Source organism: Phoxinus phoxinus, assembly GCF_949152265.1.
Source record: "Phoxinus phoxinus genome assembly, chromosome: 13".
Classification (NCBI taxonomy): domain Eukaryota; kingdom Metazoa; phylum Chordata; class Actinopteri; order Cypriniformes; family Leuciscidae; genus Phoxinus; species Phoxinus phoxinus.
This window is the reverse complement of record NC_136888.1, coordinates 35,892,338-35,911,715: the sequence shown is the minus strand read 5'-3', so window position 1 is coordinate 35,911,715 and position 19,378 is coordinate 35,892,338. Positions and strand designations below refer to the sequence as shown.

Below are 19,378 nucleotides of genomic sequence, written 5' to 3'. Positions count from 1 at the left end.
TGTGTGGGGGGGATTTGTCACTTTGAAAAGTAATGCATTACAACATTGCGTTACTCCCTTAAAAAGTAACTAATTGTGTTACCAAGTTACTTGAAAAAAGTAATCTGATTACATAACTCGAGTTTGTTGAGAGCAGTGTTGGGGAAGCTCATTAACATGAGGATGTGATTGGATAACTGGACTCACCAGCGGACCAATCGCATCGCAGCATCTCAAATGTTTTATGCTAAATTAAAATTGTGCACGTTAGATTCACTCCATTGGATGTAAACGCAGCTATTGAGTGTGAGTGAGTGTGTGTGTGTGTGTGTGTGTGTGGACTACGGTTGTCCTCTTCACACGCGGCGGCCACCGCTCCGCACCGACAGTCAGTCACCTGATCTCATCAGCAGAAAAGTTCACAATAGTGGGGATGAAGTTCTCGCGCATAATGATGGAGCGAATCTGCTTCCAGTCGGTGGTGCTCTCGCCCAGCAGCAGACAGATGGACTCCAGCGCCAGCTTGACTGCCGCCGGCGGGTTGGCCATCGACCGCACCTCCACTAAGTGCTGCTTCTTAATCGATTTAACAGCTAAACGAGCCACGAGCGTGAGAAGAGACAGAAAGAGTGAAGAGAGCAGAGACATTAGCGCAGTGAAACGAACGCCCAACACCACTAGCAATCACACAAGAAAAGAGCAGGAAGCAGAAGAACCAGGAAACATCCACTGTGGCCTTTGTTTACCAGAAGACATCAGTAATATTATTGATATGGGGCGCTGACCCTTTCACATGAGGACCAAACTTGATCTTATAAATGACTCTTCTGTAGATATGAGATGTAGAGACCACTGAATCTGATGAAGTTATTCTGCTGTTTATTAGCTTTAACCCAACCTGTACTATATAAAGTGAAACGTGACTTGCTATAGGACTCCGGCCAAATGTCCCCCAAGCATGTAGAGTAACCGGCTGTGGTTTGGACTGACAGCAGTGGATATTTCCTCAAGAGTAGATCACAACAGGACAAGAGCAACACTGTCTTTAACGTGAGCAGATTCTGGAGATGTGAAAGCCAAAGCCACAGCGCCGGAGAGCGGAGAGAACTCGTACCGTTCTGAGCCTCGATGACGGCCGGCTCCACCTGGTCCAGGTCCTGCTTCACTCGCAGCTGCTTGTCTTTGATCACTTCCTGCTGCTTGTAAACTGCTTCCTGTATCTCCTGACTCATGACCTGTGAGGGAGAGCGAGAGGTTAGGCGAGCGGCGAGGTGTGCACCCCGGGCCTGTCGGGCACGCTCCGAGCTCTTGCCTTCTTCTTCTCGGCCTCCTGCTGGTCCTTCACCATCTTCTTCAGCTTGTCGTTGGCGGCAGCGTTCTTGACCTCCAGCTCCTGACTCTTGATCCGCAGGTCGCGCCGCAGCTCCTCCACCTGACGCACAGATAACACACTGAATCAGGAACTGAACGCGGTGGGAATGCATTACAGGTAACGGTACATCAAACAACTCATCTGAAATATTACAAGTGCTCAAAATATGATAATGTTCTAAATGTGTTTTTAACAGATAAATGCATTACCAAGTTAATAACTTGTAAAAATAAGTGCTCTGTAAAAGAACTCCAGCAAGGCCTGGAAGAGATCTAGCCTCAGCCAGCTGGGAAAAATGCAACATTAATTGCGTTGCTTAGTTGTTGTGTAAAGTTGTGACTTTTAGGGAATAACACAATATTGTAACTACTTTTAAAAGTAACTTTCATAAATAGTAACTATGTAATTGGTTACTTCTTTATAAAAGTTACTTCTTTAGGGAGCAAGGCACTCCCTGTGAAGGTAACCCCCCATCAGTGGTGTTAGCATGCGCGTGTCGGGTGAAGCGCGCACCTGATCGACGGTCTCCTTGATTTTGCGCAGGCCCACGTTGAGGTGCATCTGCTGCTCCTCCAGCTCGCTGCGCTTCTCGTTGAACAGGTTGGCGTAGTGGTTGATGAAGTCCAGGTAGTGGCGTGGGGTGATAGCCATCGTGCGGCCGCCACGCTTAGCCAAGCGGTTGTTAGCCTGAGAACACCAGAGTAAGTGTAAAAGCGTGCGAAGGAACAGATGCGAATGCCTTCAGATCTGTGAACGCGAGACGGACCTGGTGCAGCGTCTGGTGGACGAACACGCAGCCGTTGACGATAGCCTCGCGGTGGGTGGGCGGCTGCGGCAGCTTATCGTACACGATGGGCATGTAGTCGGGCACTTTGTAGTTGGGCTTCTCCAGGTCCATCTTGCTGGTGAACTCTTTACCCACCTGGTAGAGCGCTTCAGTGGACCAATCCCCAAACCAGTTGAGCACACACCTGCAGAATTTGAGTTAGAATCAATGATGCGAACTTCATCACATATGATTCTGTTTATTGAGCTTCTTTGAAACGATCTGTACTGCATAAAGACGCAAGGAGCGACGGGTACCTGTTGAAGAGGGCGGGTGACGTGGCCGCGCGGTCCTTCAGTCCCTCAGACGACGGGTTCATGGTGAACACCACATGCAGGTTCCTGATCACCTGACTCGTGAACCACTTGTACAGCTCCTCATGGGTGTCCAGCATCAAGCCCTCCTTCTGCGCGCCCTCCTTACACTGCGTCATCAGCGTGGCGTACTCGTCGCCCTCGAACAGGCCGGGCACCTGCAGCGGCACAGAGATCAGAACACCGAGAGATCAGAACACCGAGAGATCAGAACACCGAGAGATCAGAACACCGAGAGATCAGAACACCGAGAGATCAGAACACCGAGAGAGATCAGAACACCGAGAGAGATCAGAACACAGAGAGAGATCAGAACACAGAGAGAGATCAGAACACCGAGAGATCAGAACACAGAGAGAGATCAGAACACAGAGAGAGATCAGAACACAGAGAGAGATCAGAACACAGAGAGAGATCAGAACACAGAGAGAGATCAGAACACAGAGAGAGATCAGAACACCGAGAGAGATCAGAACACCGAGAGAGATCAGAACACAGAGAGAGATCAGAACACAGAGAGAGATCAGAACACAGAGAGAGATCAGAACACAGAGAGAGATCAGAACACAGAGAGAGATCAGAACACAGAGAGAGATCAGAACACAGAGAGAGATCAGAACACAGAGAGAGATCAGAACACAGAGAGAGATCAGAACACAGAGAGATCAGAACACCGAGAGAGATCAGAACACCGAGAGAGATCAGAACACCGAGAGAGATCAGAACACCGAGAGAGATCAGAACACAGAGAGAGATCAGAACACAGAGAGAGATCAGAACACAGAGAGAGATCAGAACACAGAGAGATCAGAACACAGAGAGATCAGAACACAGAGAGATCAGAACACAGAGAGATCAGAACACAGAGAGATCAGAACACAGAGAGATCAGAACACAGAGAGATCAGAACACAGAGAGATCAGAACACAGAGAGAGATCAGAACACAGAGAGAGATCAGAACACAGAGAGAGATCAGAACACAGAGAGAGATCAGAACACAGAGAGATCAGAACACCGAGAGAGATCAGAACACCGAGAGAGATCAGAACACCGAGAGAGATCAGAACACAGAGAGAGATCAGAACACAGAGAGAGATCAGAACACCGAGAGAGATCAGAACACCGAGAGAGATCAGAACACCGAGAGAGATCAGAACACCGAGAGAGATCAGAACACCGAGAGAGATCAGAACACAGAGAGAGATCAGAACACAGAGAGAGATCAGAACACAGAGAGAGATCAGAACACAGAGAGAGATCAGAACACCGAGAGAGATCAGAACACCGAGAGAGATCAGAACACCGAGAGAGATCAGAACACCGAGAGAGATCAGAACACCGAGAGAGATCAGAACACAGAGAGAGATCAGAACACAGAGAGAGATCAGAACACAGAGAGAGATCAGAACACAGAGAGAGATCAGAACACAGAGAGAGATCAGAACACAGAGAGATCAGAACACAGAGAGATCAGAACACAGAGAGATCAGAACACAGAGAGATCAGAACACAGAGAGATCAGAACACAGAGAGATCAGAACACAGAGAGATCAGAACACCGAGAGATCAGAACACAGAGAGAGATCAGAACACAGAGAGAGATCAGAACACAGAGAGAGATCAGAACACAGAGAGAGATCAGAACACAGAGAGATCAGAACACAGAGAGATCAGAACACAGAGAGATCAGAACACAGAGAGATCAGAACACAGAGAGATCAGAACACCGAGAGATCAGAACACAGAGAGATCAGAACACAGAGAGAGATCAGAACACAGAGAGATCAGAACACAGAGAGATCAGAACACAGAGAGATCAGAACACAGAGAGATCAGAACACAGAGAGATCAGAACACAGAGAGATCAGAACACAGAGAGATCAGAACACAGAGAGATCAGAACACAGAGAGAGATCAGAACACAGAGAGAGATCAGAACACAGAGAGAGATCAGAACACAGAGAGATCAGAACACAGAGAGAGATCAGAACACAGAGAGAGATCAGAACACAGAGAGATCAGAACACAGAGAGATCAGAACACAGAGAGATCAGAACACAGAGAGATCAGAACACCGAGAGATCAGAACACCGAGAGATCAGAACACCGAGAGATCAGAACACCGAGAGATCAGAACACCGAGAGATCAGAACACCGAGAGATCAGAACACCGAGAGATCAGAACACAGAGAGATCAGAACACACACACGACGAGACACAGAACACACACAACGAGACACAGAACACACACACGACGAGACACAGAACACACACACACACAGAACACACACGACGAGACACAGAACACACACACACAGAACACACACACACACAGAACACACACACACACAGAACACACACGACGAGACACAGAACACACACGACGAGACACAGAACACACACGACGAGACACAGAACACACACGACGAGACACAGAACACACACACAGAACACACACACACACAGAACACACACAGGGTTGAGAACACACACACACACTAGGGGTGTAACGGTACGCAAAAATCACGGTTCTGTACGTACCTCGGTTTTAAAGTCACGGTTCGGTTCATTTTCGGTACAGTAAGGGATAGAAATGCAAAACATTAAACTGCTGGTTGTTTACTATAAACTTTTTTTTAACAATTTGTTTACACTTTTTTTAAACACACTATTTAATAAAATATAACATTAGGCTAATAAATAAAAAAGATATAAAATAAAAAAAGAATAAGAAATAAAATACTGCTGCAAAGTTCTCCACTAAATAAAATACTCTCAAACCAATATTGGCCGTGACGCTAGCTAGCGAGAGGCTGGGCTAAAGCGAGCGTGCCGTGTATGTGGTGATCTTTATTTATGCGATATTTATGTCCGAGCCCGACCCGAGAGTTAAAATCCATTTTTTTTTCTCATACTAGTGACACATGTACGTTTGTTTGTGTGGAAAGCCCGCTTTTAACAGAAAGGCATTCAAAAATGTCCACAGATGAGCGCATCAGCGCTCTTAACACAGGCGCGTGTGCACGTGTTTCGTTGTCACAGCAACATAAACAAATTTCCGCACACAGGAAGACAGATGTTATGGTAATATTTTACATGTATTTGAATCACAAAAACGATTAATCAGATTTAATCAGTGCAATGCGGAGACTTCCGACACTTAATATGTTTGTGTGGAAACTCGGAATTGACCTATGTTCCGCACACAAAACTAGCCTAATTTACGTGAAAGATTGCATTCGGTGCACATGTGCACCGTACCGAAAGTCCTGTACCGAAACGGTCCGGTACGAATACATGTACCGTTACACCCCTAACACACACACACACAGTTGAGAACAGTTGAGTTGAGAACACACACAGAACACACATGCCGAGACACAGAACACACACACACACACACGACGACGAGATACAGAACACACACACACACACACGCCGGGCCGCACCTCTCCGTTGGCCAGCAGTGTGTTCATGCGCTCCAGGAATCCGGAGTCCAGCACGTTCGACTCGTCCATGATGAAGGCGATCTTCTCGTTCTTGCACCCGGAGCGCCGGAGGACCGTCCGCAGGTCCTCGTCGAAGTCCTCGCCGGTGTACTTCCTGTGGACCTGCGCGACACCATCACAGTTACTGAAGCCTTCTTCATTATACACACATTCATTGTTAATGTTTATGCAATGTCCTCTTTGCTTTAGAGTCGCTGTCTCTCTGTAGTCTCTCCATCTATACAGCGCTGTCAGTGTAGAGTCTCAGCAGCTTCACACACGCTTGTTGGCTCTAACCTTGATCTGATAGACACTGAGCCCGTTCATCCAGGCCACGAAGCGTGAGAGCGTGGTCTTCCCGGCTCCGCTGACCCCGATCAGGAGAAGATGACCCTGCGGCTGCCGGAAGATTCTGAGGAGAACAAGCCTGGCGTTACGGGCGCATCGGCGGGAGAAACATGCGTTTGATCGGGGGCTCTGTACCTGTCGATCCGCAGCACGTGATCCAGAACCTCATTGAAGAGCACGAGAGGAACGTCCAGCTCCTCCTCGTAGAACACCTTCAGTCTGGCCTTCACATAGTCGCGCAGCTCCTCCTGCTCCACGGGCACGTAGTCCTACGGGAGACGGGGTTACAGCGAGTTATCCACAGGAGAACGAGGCAAACACAAGCACTGTACATCAACAGGACAAAGAACAGCACAGGGAGTAGCAATACCAGACTCAACAAGGGAACTAATGAGTTGAGTGAGTTACGCTGAGTGACAAGATGAGCTACGGGATGAGCTACGGGATGAGCTACGGGATGAGCTACGGGATGAGCTACGCCGAGCTACGGGATGAGCTACGGGATGAGCTACGCCGAGCTACGGGATGAGCTACGGGATGAGCTACGGGATGAGCTACGCCGAGCTACGGGATGAGCTACGGGATGAGCTACGGGATGAGCTACGGGATGAGTTACGCTGAGCTACGGGATGAGCTACGGGATGAGTTACGCTGAGCTACGGGATGAGCTACGCCGAGCTACGGGATGAGCTACGGGATGAGCTACGGGATGAGCTACGGGATGAGCTACGGGATGAGTTACGCTGAGCTACGGGATGAGTTACGCTGAGCTACGGGATGAGTTACGCTGAGCTACGGGATGAGCTACGGGATGAGCTACGGGATGAGCTACGGGATGAGCTACGGGATGAGCTACGGGATGAGCTACGGGATGAGCTACGGGATGAGCTACGGGATGAGCTACGGGATGAGCTACGGGATGAGCTACGGGATGAGCTACGGGATGAGCTACGGGATGAGCTACGCCGAGCTACGCCGAGCTACGGGATGAGCCACGGGATGAGCTACGGGATGAGTTACGCTGAGCTACGGGATGAGCTACGGGATTGAGCTACGGGATGAGCTACGGGATGAGCCACGGGATGAGCTACGCTGAGCTACGGGATGAGCTACGGGATTGAGCTACGGGATGAGCTACGGGATGAGCTACGGGATGAGCTACGGGATGAGTTACGCTGAGCTACGGGATGAGCTACGGGATGAGCTACGGGATGAGCTACGGGATGAGCCACGGGATGAGCTACGCTGAGCTACGGGATGAGCTACGCTGAGCTACGGGATGAGTTACGCTGAGTTACGCCGAGCTACGGGATGAGTTACGCTGAGCTACGGGATGAGTTACGCTGAGCTACGGGATGAGTTACGCTGAGCTACGGGATGAGTTACGCTGAGCTACGGGATGAGCTACGGGATTGAGCTACGGGATGAGCTACGGGATGAGCTACAGGATGAGCTACGGGATGAGCTACGGGATGAGTTACGGGATGAGCTACGCCGAGCTACGGGATGAGCTACGGGATGAGTTACGCTGAGCTACGGGATGAGCTACGGGATGAGCTACGGGATGAGCTACGGGATGAGCCACGGGATGAGCTACGGGATGAGCTACGCTGAGCTACGGGATGAGCTACGGGATGAGCTACGGGATTGAGCTACGGGATGAGCTACGGGATGAGCTACGCCGAGCGACGGGATGAGCCACGGGATGAGCTACGGGATGAGTTACGCTGAGCTACGGGATGAGCTACGCTGAGCTACGGGATGAGTTACGCTGAGTTACGCCGAGCTACGGGATGAGTTACGCTGAGCTACGGGATGAGTTACGCTGAGCTACGGGATGAGTTACGCTGAGTTACGCCGAGCTACGGGATGAGTTACGCTGAGCTACGGGATGAGCTACGCTGAGCTACGGGATGAGTTACGCTGAGTTACGCCGAGCTACGGGATGAGTTACGCCGAGCTACGGGATGAGTTACGCTGAGCTACGGGATGAGTTACGCTGAGCTACGGGATGAGTTACGCTGAGCTACGGGATGAGTTACGCTGAGCTACGGGATGAGTTACGCTGAGCTACGCCGAGCTACGGGATGAGTTACGCTGAGCTACGGGATGAGTTACGCTGAGTTACGCTGAGCTACGGGATGAGTTACGCTGAGTTACGCTGAGCTACGGGATGAGTTACGCTGAGTTACGCTGAGCTACGGGATGAGTTACGCTGAGTTACGCTGAGCTACGGGATGAGTTACGCTGAGCTACGGGATGAGTTACGCTGAGTTACGGGATGAGTTACGCTGAGCTACGGGATGAGTTACGCTGAGCTACGGGATGAGTTACGCTGAGCTACGGGATGAGTTACGCTGAGCTACGGGATGAGTTACGCTGAGCTACGGGATGAGTTACGCTGAGCTACGGGATGAGTTACGCTGAGCTACGGGATGAGTTACGCTGAGCTACGGGATGAGTTACGCTGAGCTACGGGATGAGTTACGCTGAGCTACGGGATGAGTTACGCTGAGCTACGGGATGAGTTACGCTGAGCTACGGGATGAGTTACGCTGAGCTACGGGATGAGTTACGCTGAGCTACGGGATGAGTTACGCTGAGCTACGGGATGAGCTACGGGATGAGCTACGCTGAGCTACGGGATGAGCTACGGGATGAGCTACGGCGAGCTACGGGATGAGCCACGGGATGAGCTACGCTGAGCTACGGGATGAGTTACGCTGAGCTACGGGATGAGCTACGCTGAGCTACGGGATGAGCTACGCTGAACTACGGGATGAGTTACGCTGAGCTACGGGATGAGCTACGCTGAGCTACGGGATGAGCTACGCTGAGCTACGGGATGAGTTACGCTGAGCTACGGGATGAGTTACGCTGAGCTACGCTGAGCTACGGGATGAGTTACGCTGAGCTACGGGATGAGCTACGGGATGAGTTACGCTGAGCTACGGGATGAGTTACGCCGAGTTACGGGATGAGTTACGCTGAGCTACGGGATGAGCTACGCTGAGCTACGGGATGAGTTACGCTGAGCTACGGGATGAGTTACGCTGAGCTACGGGATGAGCTACGCCGAGCTACGGGATGAGTTACGCTGAGCTACGGGATGAGCTACGCTGAGCTACGGGATGAGCTACGCTGAGCTACGGGATGAGTTACGCTGAGCTACGGGATGAGCTACGGGATGAGCTACGCTGAGCTACGGGATGAGCTACGGGATGAGCTACGGGATGAGCTACGCTGAGCTACGGGATGAGCTACGCTGAGCTACGGGATGAGTTACGCTGAGCTACGGGATGAGCTACGGGATGAGCTACGCTGAGCTACGGGATGAGCTACGGGATGAGCTACGGGATGAGTTACGCTGAGCTACGGGATGAGTTACGGCGAGTTACGGGATGAGCTACGCTGAGTTACGGGATGAGTTACGCCGAGCTACGGGATGAGTTACGCTGAGCTACGGGATGAGTTACGCTGAGCTACGGGATGAGCTACGCTGAGCTACGGGATGAGCTAAGCCGAGCTCTGGAAGCTTCTGCGTCCCGCGACACTCACCTTGGAGAGCCAGTTGCTGTACAGGATGGGTTTGTTAAGGGCTTTGTCGCGGTCGATGTTGGGGAAGTGTTTCAGGGCGACCATGTCGATGTTTTCATCGGTCCAGCGTCTCTCCTCGTCCTCCACCAATCTGTCAGGAGAATCAGTTCAATCGTTGTGCCATTTCAAAACACTCAACCACACATATTCCTAGGTTTGCTGCTGGAATTGGGAGAAATGTGCAGTTTGTTTAGGCAAATATGAACACGGCAGTTGCACTCGGATCTAACAAAACCAGTCCGAGATCCCCTGAACGAAGTAGCGATGGGACACAAAGCGGAGCGGTTTGCTAGTAGTGAGAAAGCAATGCGACCCAACAAACCAAGTCGGGCTGCAACTAACTATTATTTTCATAATCGATTAATCTGTCGATCATGTAAAAAAAATCTTTGATTAATCGGATGAAAAAATTTATAAAATAGGCGATTCAAATTTAATTTGTATTCATTATTTTAAACGATGATAAATCCTGCCCAATGCTGTCCTACAGCTACAGTTCCAGCTTCTGTGACGCTGTGAGAAAGATAAACCGATGCGCTCTGGCCAATGAGAGGACGGCTTCAGGCACATGTAACTAGCATAAACATTTCATTGCGGTGTGAAAGGAAACTGAACCAAGATTAAAACGCAACATAGTAACAGTTCAAGTCCCTGTTTTGAATCTCCAGCCTGGAAACCCCTTCGACTCACCGGTCCTGGAAGAGTCGGAGCGCCTCGTGAGCCCAGATGCGGATGAGCCCCTCGACGGGCAGCGTCTCTAGCGGCCTCAGCGCCTCGAAGATCCCCCGCACCCAGCGGGTCATCTCTCTCGGGGAGTAGATGTAGTGCGGCTGCGTGTCCTGCGTGAACCGCTCCTGTTACACACACACACACACACACACACACACCAGTTAGAGCTAAACTGGATTATTTCAGAACAAGCACAGCTTCTTTATCTGGGGGATAAGCATGTCAAGTTTCAAGTCTAGTTGAGAGCACTCCACAGCAGATTTACAGAACATGTTCAGATCCTGGAGCGCAGAAACCCAACACCCGACGTGAGCAGAAACACACACACTCACAGCTCTTCACTGCAACCTGCCAAAATAAAGGTTCAGTTTCACGTGAGGGAACTCTGCCAGATCTGTGTGAGGTGCAGACCTGAGACATGGTGTAGAACTCGACCATGGCTGCGGTGAGCGGCTCAGCGAAGGTCCTCAGGGACGGGATGAGCCTCAGCATGGCTCGGTTGAAGGTGCCGTAGATCTGGGTCATCGAGGCCGGGCCGGGATAGTCCACGTACACCACCGGCACATGACGCAGAAACCTGCAGACATCACGAGCAAAGGGCCGTTCACACCAAGAGCCAGAACTACAAAGGTAACTATAACGATAACTATGTTTGCATCCACACCAACGAACGAGAACGGTCTGGTTATTCTAAGCTCGTGCGCTGCGGTTTCAAAGTGTGTACGCCGTCACTGAACATGTTTCTGCTGCTCTTGTATTTACAGGCTTTACCCAGCAGATGATCAGCAGAGACTCGATTCTGATTGGCTGTTGATGACCAGCATGCTGTGTTTGGAGTGAAGCTAGTGGAATCGAGCTAATAAGCTAACACTGAATGAAGCTGACGGAGTCAATATAGTGGAGTCTCTTTCACTGCAACTTCAGAGGAAGCAGACAGTGTTGTATTTATTCAGAGGGTATGAACGATTGATGTCCATGTTCTTGAAAAGGGGCTTGACTTGTCAAACAGTGGATTTTTCTGGGCCTCAGAGATTCACTTCTCCACAATGTCGTCTACCATTTTAAATGCGCGAGCCCTTTACATTTGAGTGGATTCTGATTGGCTGTCGGTGTTATCGTTCAACAGCTGGAAAAAATGAGTTCTGAAAGTGATCCCAACGATAGCGTTCATCATATCTTTATGGTTATAGTTGTGGTGTGACCTCTGCTATTCTTTAAAGGTCCCATGACATGGGGTTATTATATTATTTTATAATGTTTCCTGGGTTGCCCTTATAATGTTAGTATGTTTTTTAGATAAAAAATTGTCATAATTTAGAAACAAAAGGCATTTTTCCTAGCCCAGTTTTAGCCTCTGATTTGAACGCTCTGTTTGAAGGGGCGTGTCTGTGTGAGACTTCGGTGTAACCGGCCACTGCTGTGATTGGCTGACATGCTTGCATATGAAATAGCTACTTATTACATGTGAAACTCTCTCGAATAATTTTACTACAGTTATTATAAGTTTTTACTATTACAGCTATCGAGATTAACAAATCGTCAGAAGTTTTTAAAGTATTTAGATCTATTCCCATCACATAAAATGTTGCCGTGATGAGCATTGCGCAAGCAGATGAGTCTGTTGTTGATCGCGAGAATGAAGATCTTATCATTGCAACGCAGTTTCTGCACTCTCTCTGCTTTCACCAATGCAAACATGATGATGTAAATACAGTAAGAGCGATCATGTGCAGTGTAACGTGCGTCATTGATTTCATAACGAGTTTGGCTAGTGTCCAGATAAACTCGATCGCGCGGTGTCCATGAGAAAATGAGCTAGGAAGTATAGGAACGCGTGCGCGCGATTCCTACAAAGATTGTTCTTTGATCGCTTTCTGTATATAATTTATTCACAATTTAAATACGATTATTTTCATCCTACTAAAAGAAACGATGTGAAGTTTATATTTTAGTCACTGGCTTGACTTACTGAGGCATAAACAGCAGTATTGAACGATCTGAGAGAAAGATTACCTGTCTGAACTTGAACAATTACACATCAGAAAGTGTTGCTTGGTAACGTTAGCTCGATCGATTTATTTTCAGACGTTCGTCGAAGCCAGCTCTATGACCCAAGTTGAGGAAACAGTCGTCGGTGAAATGTTTGCCGCAGACATGCAAAACTTTGGGGAGTTGTGTCGGCGCATTTCCAGAGGAAATGAAATGAATCCACTGGTTCTTCTGGGGCTTGGATGAAGGAACTAAAAAAAGGCTTCGGTGTTCATTTGTACATCCAATTATTGAGCAATTATTATGCTTCGCTCGCTCAAAAGCCATGATATCTCCCGTGGACAAACTAAAATCGCGCGCACGCGTTCCTACTTCCTAGCTCATTTTCTCATGCGGGAAATATTCTCTGGGCGGGCAAAGCAGAGAAAGGGGAGGTAACATTTCCTCCGTATGACGTCATACGGAGGAGATTCAAGATCAGCCCGATCTGCCTCAAAGGCAGAGAAAGATAGCAAAAGCTCGATTTACACCGATTGAAATTTCTAGAAATTTGGGGACCATATAAAGGCTAGGGGAACTCATATTAATGTTAAAAAACCTCAAAAAGTGAAAATTTCATGTCATGGGACCTTTAATATGCAGAACGATTTTTAGAACATTATCTTTATAGTTATCGTCCTTGGTGTGATGATGATGATGATGATGATGATGATGATGATGGAGAACCTGTAAGAGAGCGGCTTCCGGCCCGGGTCAGTGGGAGGATTACAGGCCCCGACGAACTGGATCCGCTCCAGCTTCACCCACGTCTGGTCTGAGGTGCGATAGAAGCCGCCGTGCTCCACCATCTGAACAACACACACCGGTTACACTCCACACACACACACACACACACGAGAGCCAAACACAACACACACCTGTCTGATGAAGGAGATGACCCGTTGCGTGCCGTACTTGTCCATGTCGGGCAGGTTGATCTCGTCGCAGAACAGCACCAGCCACTTGCCCAGCTGCACCGGCGCCAGAACCACACCGTTAGGAGTCCGGCGGTACTCGCAGTAATGATCGAACGTCTTCAGCAGCAGCTCCGGGGTCGTGGCGCTCGAGAAGTTCAGGCCCACCACCTGGAGGAACACACACACACGAATAAATAATAAACAAACGGATATTCAAATATTAAGATTTTTATGAGCCCAAATACTTTAGAAAAATGCTCATCCCTAAAGTGAGCGGTGTTCCTCACCTCCATGTCGGGCAGGGCTCTCAGCGCGCTGAACAGGGTCATGGTCTTGCCGGAGCCGGGCGGCCCACAGAGCACCAGCGGCTTGTGTTCGGCCAGCCACGTGTAGAGCAGCGCCTCGTGCCGCACCGTGTCCAGCGTGGGCACGACCACATCAGGAGACGCCACCTTATGAGTCTCCACCTCGATCTGAGGCACCTTCCCCTGCCACGACTGCCACTCGCCCGTGATGCACACCTGCAGACCAGAGCAGCGTTAGCCCCTCACGCACACACACACGCGCACTGAGCCTGAGGAGTGTGTGTCGCACCTCGTAGTCGATGATCGGCACGTTGGGCGCAGACGGCAGGGACACGGTGGTGATGCGGCGGATGTACTCGCCGAGCTCCGCCCTCATCTTCAGCCGGCTGTCGCCCGAGAACGACCACAGCACGGCGTAGATCAGGTATTTCTGCACACGGGGAGAGTTAGCGTGCGTCACACACACACACATCACGCACAGCTGTGCCAACACTACGGCTACATTAATACATTTGAAAACAGCGTTTTCATTTAAAAACGCTCTGTCCACACTAGTGTTTCCAACACACACTCACACACACACACACACCTGCATGTACTTCTCCAGCTGCTCGACGGGCATGGGGAAGTCGGGGTGGTTGTTGTTGTAGAGAGCCACGTTGCGGCAGGCCTGGTGCAGCATGGAGAAGAGCGAGCTCAGCGAGCGCAGGCGGGTGAAGTCCATGATGTGCTCCATCTTCGAGGCGTGCTCCAGCGCTTTGATCACCAGCCCGGTGGAGGTGAAGTACGGCTGCAGGACCGCAGACGAGTCTCGCTGGATCTGGGGAGCGAACACAGCAGCCGTGAACACTGGGAAACACACGAGGACAGACAGTCAGTCATTCTCAACCAAACCGCACTGGGCTGACCCCGGATAGCGGAAACTTCGGCGCTAGGCTAGGAGCCGCCAGTTCGACCGACACACACACTCCCGTACCTGCAGCATCGGTGAGGCGGCCTCGTCTCAGACACACACACACTCCAGTACCTGCAGCATCGGTGAGGCGGCCTCGTCACTCAGACACACACACACTCCAGTACCTGCAGCATCGGTGAGGCGGCCTCGTCTCAGACACACACACACTCCAGTACCTGCAGCATCGGTGAGGCGGCCTCGTCACACACACACACACACACACACACACACACACACACACACACACACACACACACACACACACACACGCAGCATCGGTGAGGCAGCCTCGTCTCACACACACACAAACACACTCCAGTACCTGCAGCATCGGTGAGGCGGCCTCGTCACACACACACACACACACACACACACACACACACACACACACACACACACACACACACACACACACACACACACACACACACACACACACACACACACACACACACACACACACACACACACACACACACACACACACACACACACACACACACACACACACACACACACACACACACACACACACACACACACACACACACACACACACACACACACACACACACACACACACACACACACACACACACACACACACACACACACACACACGCAGCATCGGTGAGGCAGCCTCGTCTCACACACACACAAACACACTCCAGTACCTGCAGCATCGGTGAGGCAGCCTCGTCTCAGACACACACACACACACACACACACACACACACACACACACAAACACACTCCAGTACCTGCAGCATCGGTGAGGCGGCCTCGTCTCCCTCGTCCTCGGTGGCCTTCCTCATTCGCAGAGCCTCGTCCTCTCCCTCGTCCAATGGGATGCTCCGCAGGCGAGCCAGGAAGTTGTTGAAGATCATGTCTGTGCTGAGAACGTCCTCGCTGAACCAGACCATCCCGCAGCGAGACACCGTGGCCAGCGTGGCGTACTTCAGGTCCTGCACCTCGAACATGATGCGCACCTGTGTGACATCACCATTATCACCACCATCATCATCACCATCACCACGACTACAGTCTCACAGCGAGCAGGGCTGCACGATTAATCACACCTAAACCGATCTGGCTCATCCCGATTATGAAATGGCAGATGCTGTGCTTATTTTGTCATGCGCAGCTCATCATTGAGAGACTCTGGTGTTCAGAGGGACATGTGGTGTGTGTGTGTGTGACTGGTGTTTAGAGGGGTGTGTGTGTGTGTGTGTGTGTGTGTGTGTGTGTGTGACTGGTGTTTAGAGGTGTGTGTGTGTGTGTGTTTGTGACTCTGGTGTTCAGCATTTACTACTGATCAGCTGCTTCACTGAAAACTGTGCATAAAATAATCAGTCTTTGCCAAGTCGATTTCTCTGAACCGCGCAGCGCTAGATCCGGTGTGTATACAGTAATGTTGTGGATGTGTATAGCGGCGGCGGGTCGTACGTTGGGCGGCAGGCTGAGGCGCTCTCCGTTGGGCAGAGTCAGGAGCTTGTTGTCGTCCAGCACAGAGTTCAGGTTCTCCACCCACTCGGGGTCCACATCGCCGTCGAAGATGATCCACTGCCTCTTCTGCAGCTCTCCACGCACGTTATCAATGATCCTGAACACACACACACACACACAGCATGAGGTCGAGAGAACACACACACAGGCTGTGCTCAGCCCAGACAAAAGGTTGCAAATGTTTTCTTTAAGGGAAGGTGCGCTGAACACAGTTCTGATGACGCAAGAGTCGCCACTACGGCGGCTGAGAAGGACATTCTCGTTTCTTTTGGAGAATTTTCACAGCCTGATGAAATCGGTCAGTCTGTGTCTGTGTGTGTGTGTGTGTGTTCTCTCTGCCCTGCCGTCCAGAATACAAGACAAACTGTGTCCTATACAAGAAACTGTGGTTCCTAATTATTGATCCAACATTTCAAGAGAAGGATACTCCACTTCTGTGTTATGATCTACAGGACCTTGCTGTTATTGTGAGAATTAGACTTATCATTATTGCTGATCACTGTTGATATGCTATATTTTACTATAAAACTCTTACGACAAACATGTCTCCTAATATCTTCCATGGTTGTGTATCCGACACGTGTAAAGGTGGACCCGTTGTGCGAGCCGCCTCTAACACTGTGGTTTACACACACACACGCTGCTGCTGATTGGGTTTGAGCTCGAACCCCGAACACACTCACTTGCGGAGCACGTGTGTGAACAGCCCGTCGGTCCACTCGCGCGTGTTGGGGTCCAGCGTGCCGTACAGGTGGTCTTTGCTGATGGCCTTGGGGTCGATGATGTGCGCCACGCCCTCCAGGCCCTCGAGCCGCTCCAGGGCCTTCAGCAGAACCCGCCAGGCCATGGTCTTCCCGCTGCCCGACGGGCCCACCATCATCAGCCCGTGGTTGATCTGCGTGATCTGGTACAGCTGCAGGACCTGAGGGAGACCAGGGGAGGAGCGGCATATACACATTTAGAATATTCATCGAATTTATATCAATTAATAATAATAATAAACCTGTATATTCTAGTGTATCCCAGAACTCCCGGTGTTTGAGCCACGATCACTGATCAGCCCTAACCCACACTGCCTCACGCCAGCGCATCTCACCTTCTCCACCCACATGCTGCCCACGTCGTCTCCGTCTCCGTACGTCAGGTACATCTCGGCACACACCTTCTTCAGCTCGTCCCGCAGCGCCGTCATCTCGCCGCGCATGTACTGCACGCCGGGGAACACGTCCGACAGCAGGCTGAACAGCAGAGGGATGTCCTCCGCCACCAGCTTCGGCACCATCGTCTCACACACACTCTGGATGAGGATCTGAGGGGCGAGCAGACAGAGCCAGGTCAGAGGTCACAGCCTTTTCAAGGACTGAGATCTCACTTCTCAACCAATTTCTTAATCTTTTCAATTATAAAAAGGTAAATAAAAAATAAAACATAAAACAAAACTAATAAAACAATGGTACAGATAAGTTGCAGCACTGCGATGACTGTGGAACTTTAACCAATGAAAGGATATTATGACGAAGATATCGCTTTCCTAATTCAAACTGATTTATTCCCATGAATATATGATGGACTGAAGAATGAAAGCTGTATCATACACTTGGATATGAGTGTGATATTGCTCATATAAATATGTGAAATGCTCAATATCAGATGGACTGAAAAGATTATTTATCAATAAAATGAAGCACTAATTTTACATTGTCTTTCAATAATTCAAATGTTCATAAACATGTCTGTTCTCAAGGGTTTCCAGGACTTCAGTCTAATCCCCTGTAGATCCCGAGTTTCTCCTCGCTCATCTTACCTCCTGCTCCGGAAGGTTCTCCGCGATCTCGTTCTCGTCCACGACCTCGCCGCGCTCGCCCTTCTCCCGCTTGATCTTCTGGATGCGCTCCCGCTTGACGTTGCCGGCGCTGATCAGCACGCTCTTGAGCGCTCGCAGGCCGAAGTCGTAGTGAGACTGAGACGACAGCTGCTCGTCACACAACCTGCAACACAGACCAGACGCGGTTACGGCTCGCGGCACGGCTCACGGCACGCTCGCGGCGGCTGAGGAGCGCTCGGCGGGTCTCGTACTTGAAGAAGGGGACGATCTTCTTGGCGAGGATCTCGGCGGTGCGGAAGCCCTGCGAGTAGAGCATGACCTGCGCGATCAGCTGCCGGTCCGGCTTGGTCATGGCCAGACTCCGGAAGAGCTTCTTCAGGTTATCCGGCAGGTTGGACCGCCCGGCGTACCCGGGGTTCATGGTGATGAAGATGGCCATGTCAGCGCTCACCTTCACCTGCTTGTTCAGCAGCTCCGTGGTCACGGGCACACCTGAGCACACAAGAACACACCTGAGCACACAACACACACACCTGAGCACACAAGAACAACACCTGAGCACACAAGAACACACCTGAGCACACAACACACACACCTGAGCACACAAGAACAACACCTGAGCACACAACACACACACCTGAGCGCACAAGAACACACCTGAGCACACAACACACACACCTGAGCACACAAGAACACACCTGAGCACACAACACACACACCTGAGCACACAACACACACACCTGAGCACACAACACACACACCTGAGCACACAACACCACACCTGAGCACACAACACACACACCTGAGCACACAAGAACACACCTGAGCACACAAGAACACACCTGAGCACACAACACACACACCTGAGCACACAAGAACACACCTGAGCACACAAGAACACACCTGAGCACACAACACACACACCTGAGCACAAAAGAACACACCTGAGCACACAACACACACACCTGAGCACACAAGAACACACCTGAGCACACAAGAACACACCTGAGCACACAAGAACACACAAGAACACACCTGAGCACACAAGAACACACCTGAGCACACAACACACACACCTGAGCACACAAGAACACACCTGAGCACACAACACCACACCTGAGCACACAAGAACACACCTGAGCACACAAGAACACACCTGAGCACACAACACACACACCTGAGCACACA

The 19,378-nt window shown here is 50.5% G+C and overlaps 1 protein-coding gene across 2 annotated transcripts in view; it reads right to left on the bottom strand.

The window, feature by feature from the left end:
* The window catches only part of dync1h1 (dynein, cytoplasmic 1, heavy chain 1), an 83,181-nt gene that overhangs the window by 36,252 nt on the left and 27,551 nt on the right, over positions 1 to 19,378 (bottom strand). The window contains exons 30-52 of one of the 2 annotated variants that reach the window (XM_079633885.1): positions 18,442 to 18,682; positions 18,170 to 18,353; positions 17,462 to 17,674; positions 17,049 to 17,287; positions 16,306 to 16,462; positions 15,621 to 15,848; positions 14,494 to 14,724; positions 14,194 to 14,334; positions 13,887 to 14,120; positions 13,561 to 13,767; positions 13,370 to 13,491; positions 11,066 to 11,231; positions 10,616 to 10,779; positions 9,887 to 10,016; positions 6,464 to 6,597; positions 6,278 to 6,392; positions 5,942 to 6,103; positions 2,435 to 2,649; positions 2,118 to 2,322; positions 1,865 to 2,038; positions 1,292 to 1,411; positions 1,094 to 1,214; positions 377 to 572 (exon numbers count right to left, since the gene is read on the bottom strand). In XM_079633885.1, coding sequence (XP_079490011.1) covers positions 377 to 572; positions 1,094 to 1,214; positions 1,292 to 1,411; positions 1,865 to 2,038; positions 2,118 to 2,322; positions 2,435 to 2,649; positions 5,942 to 6,103; positions 6,278 to 6,392; positions 6,464 to 6,597; positions 9,887 to 10,016; positions 10,616 to 10,779; positions 11,066 to 11,231; positions 13,370 to 13,491; positions 13,561 to 13,767; positions 13,887 to 14,120; positions 14,194 to 14,334; positions 14,494 to 14,724; positions 15,621 to 15,848; positions 16,306 to 16,462; positions 17,049 to 17,287; positions 17,462 to 17,674; positions 18,170 to 18,353; positions 18,442 to 18,682 — 4,099 coding nt within the window. The remainder of the gene's footprint in view (positions 1 to 376; positions 573 to 1,093; positions 1,215 to 1,291; positions 1,412 to 1,864; positions 2,039 to 2,117; positions 2,323 to 2,434; positions 2,650 to 5,941; positions 6,104 to 6,277; positions 6,393 to 6,463; positions 6,598 to 9,886; positions 10,017 to 10,615; positions 10,780 to 11,065; positions 11,232 to 13,369; positions 13,492 to 13,560; positions 13,768 to 13,886; positions 14,121 to 14,193; positions 14,335 to 14,493; positions 14,725 to 15,620; positions 15,849 to 16,305; positions 16,463 to 17,048; positions 17,288 to 17,461; positions 17,675 to 18,169; positions 18,354 to 18,441; positions 18,683 to 19,378) is intronic. The other variant, XM_079633886.1, reaches the window with a different exon arrangement.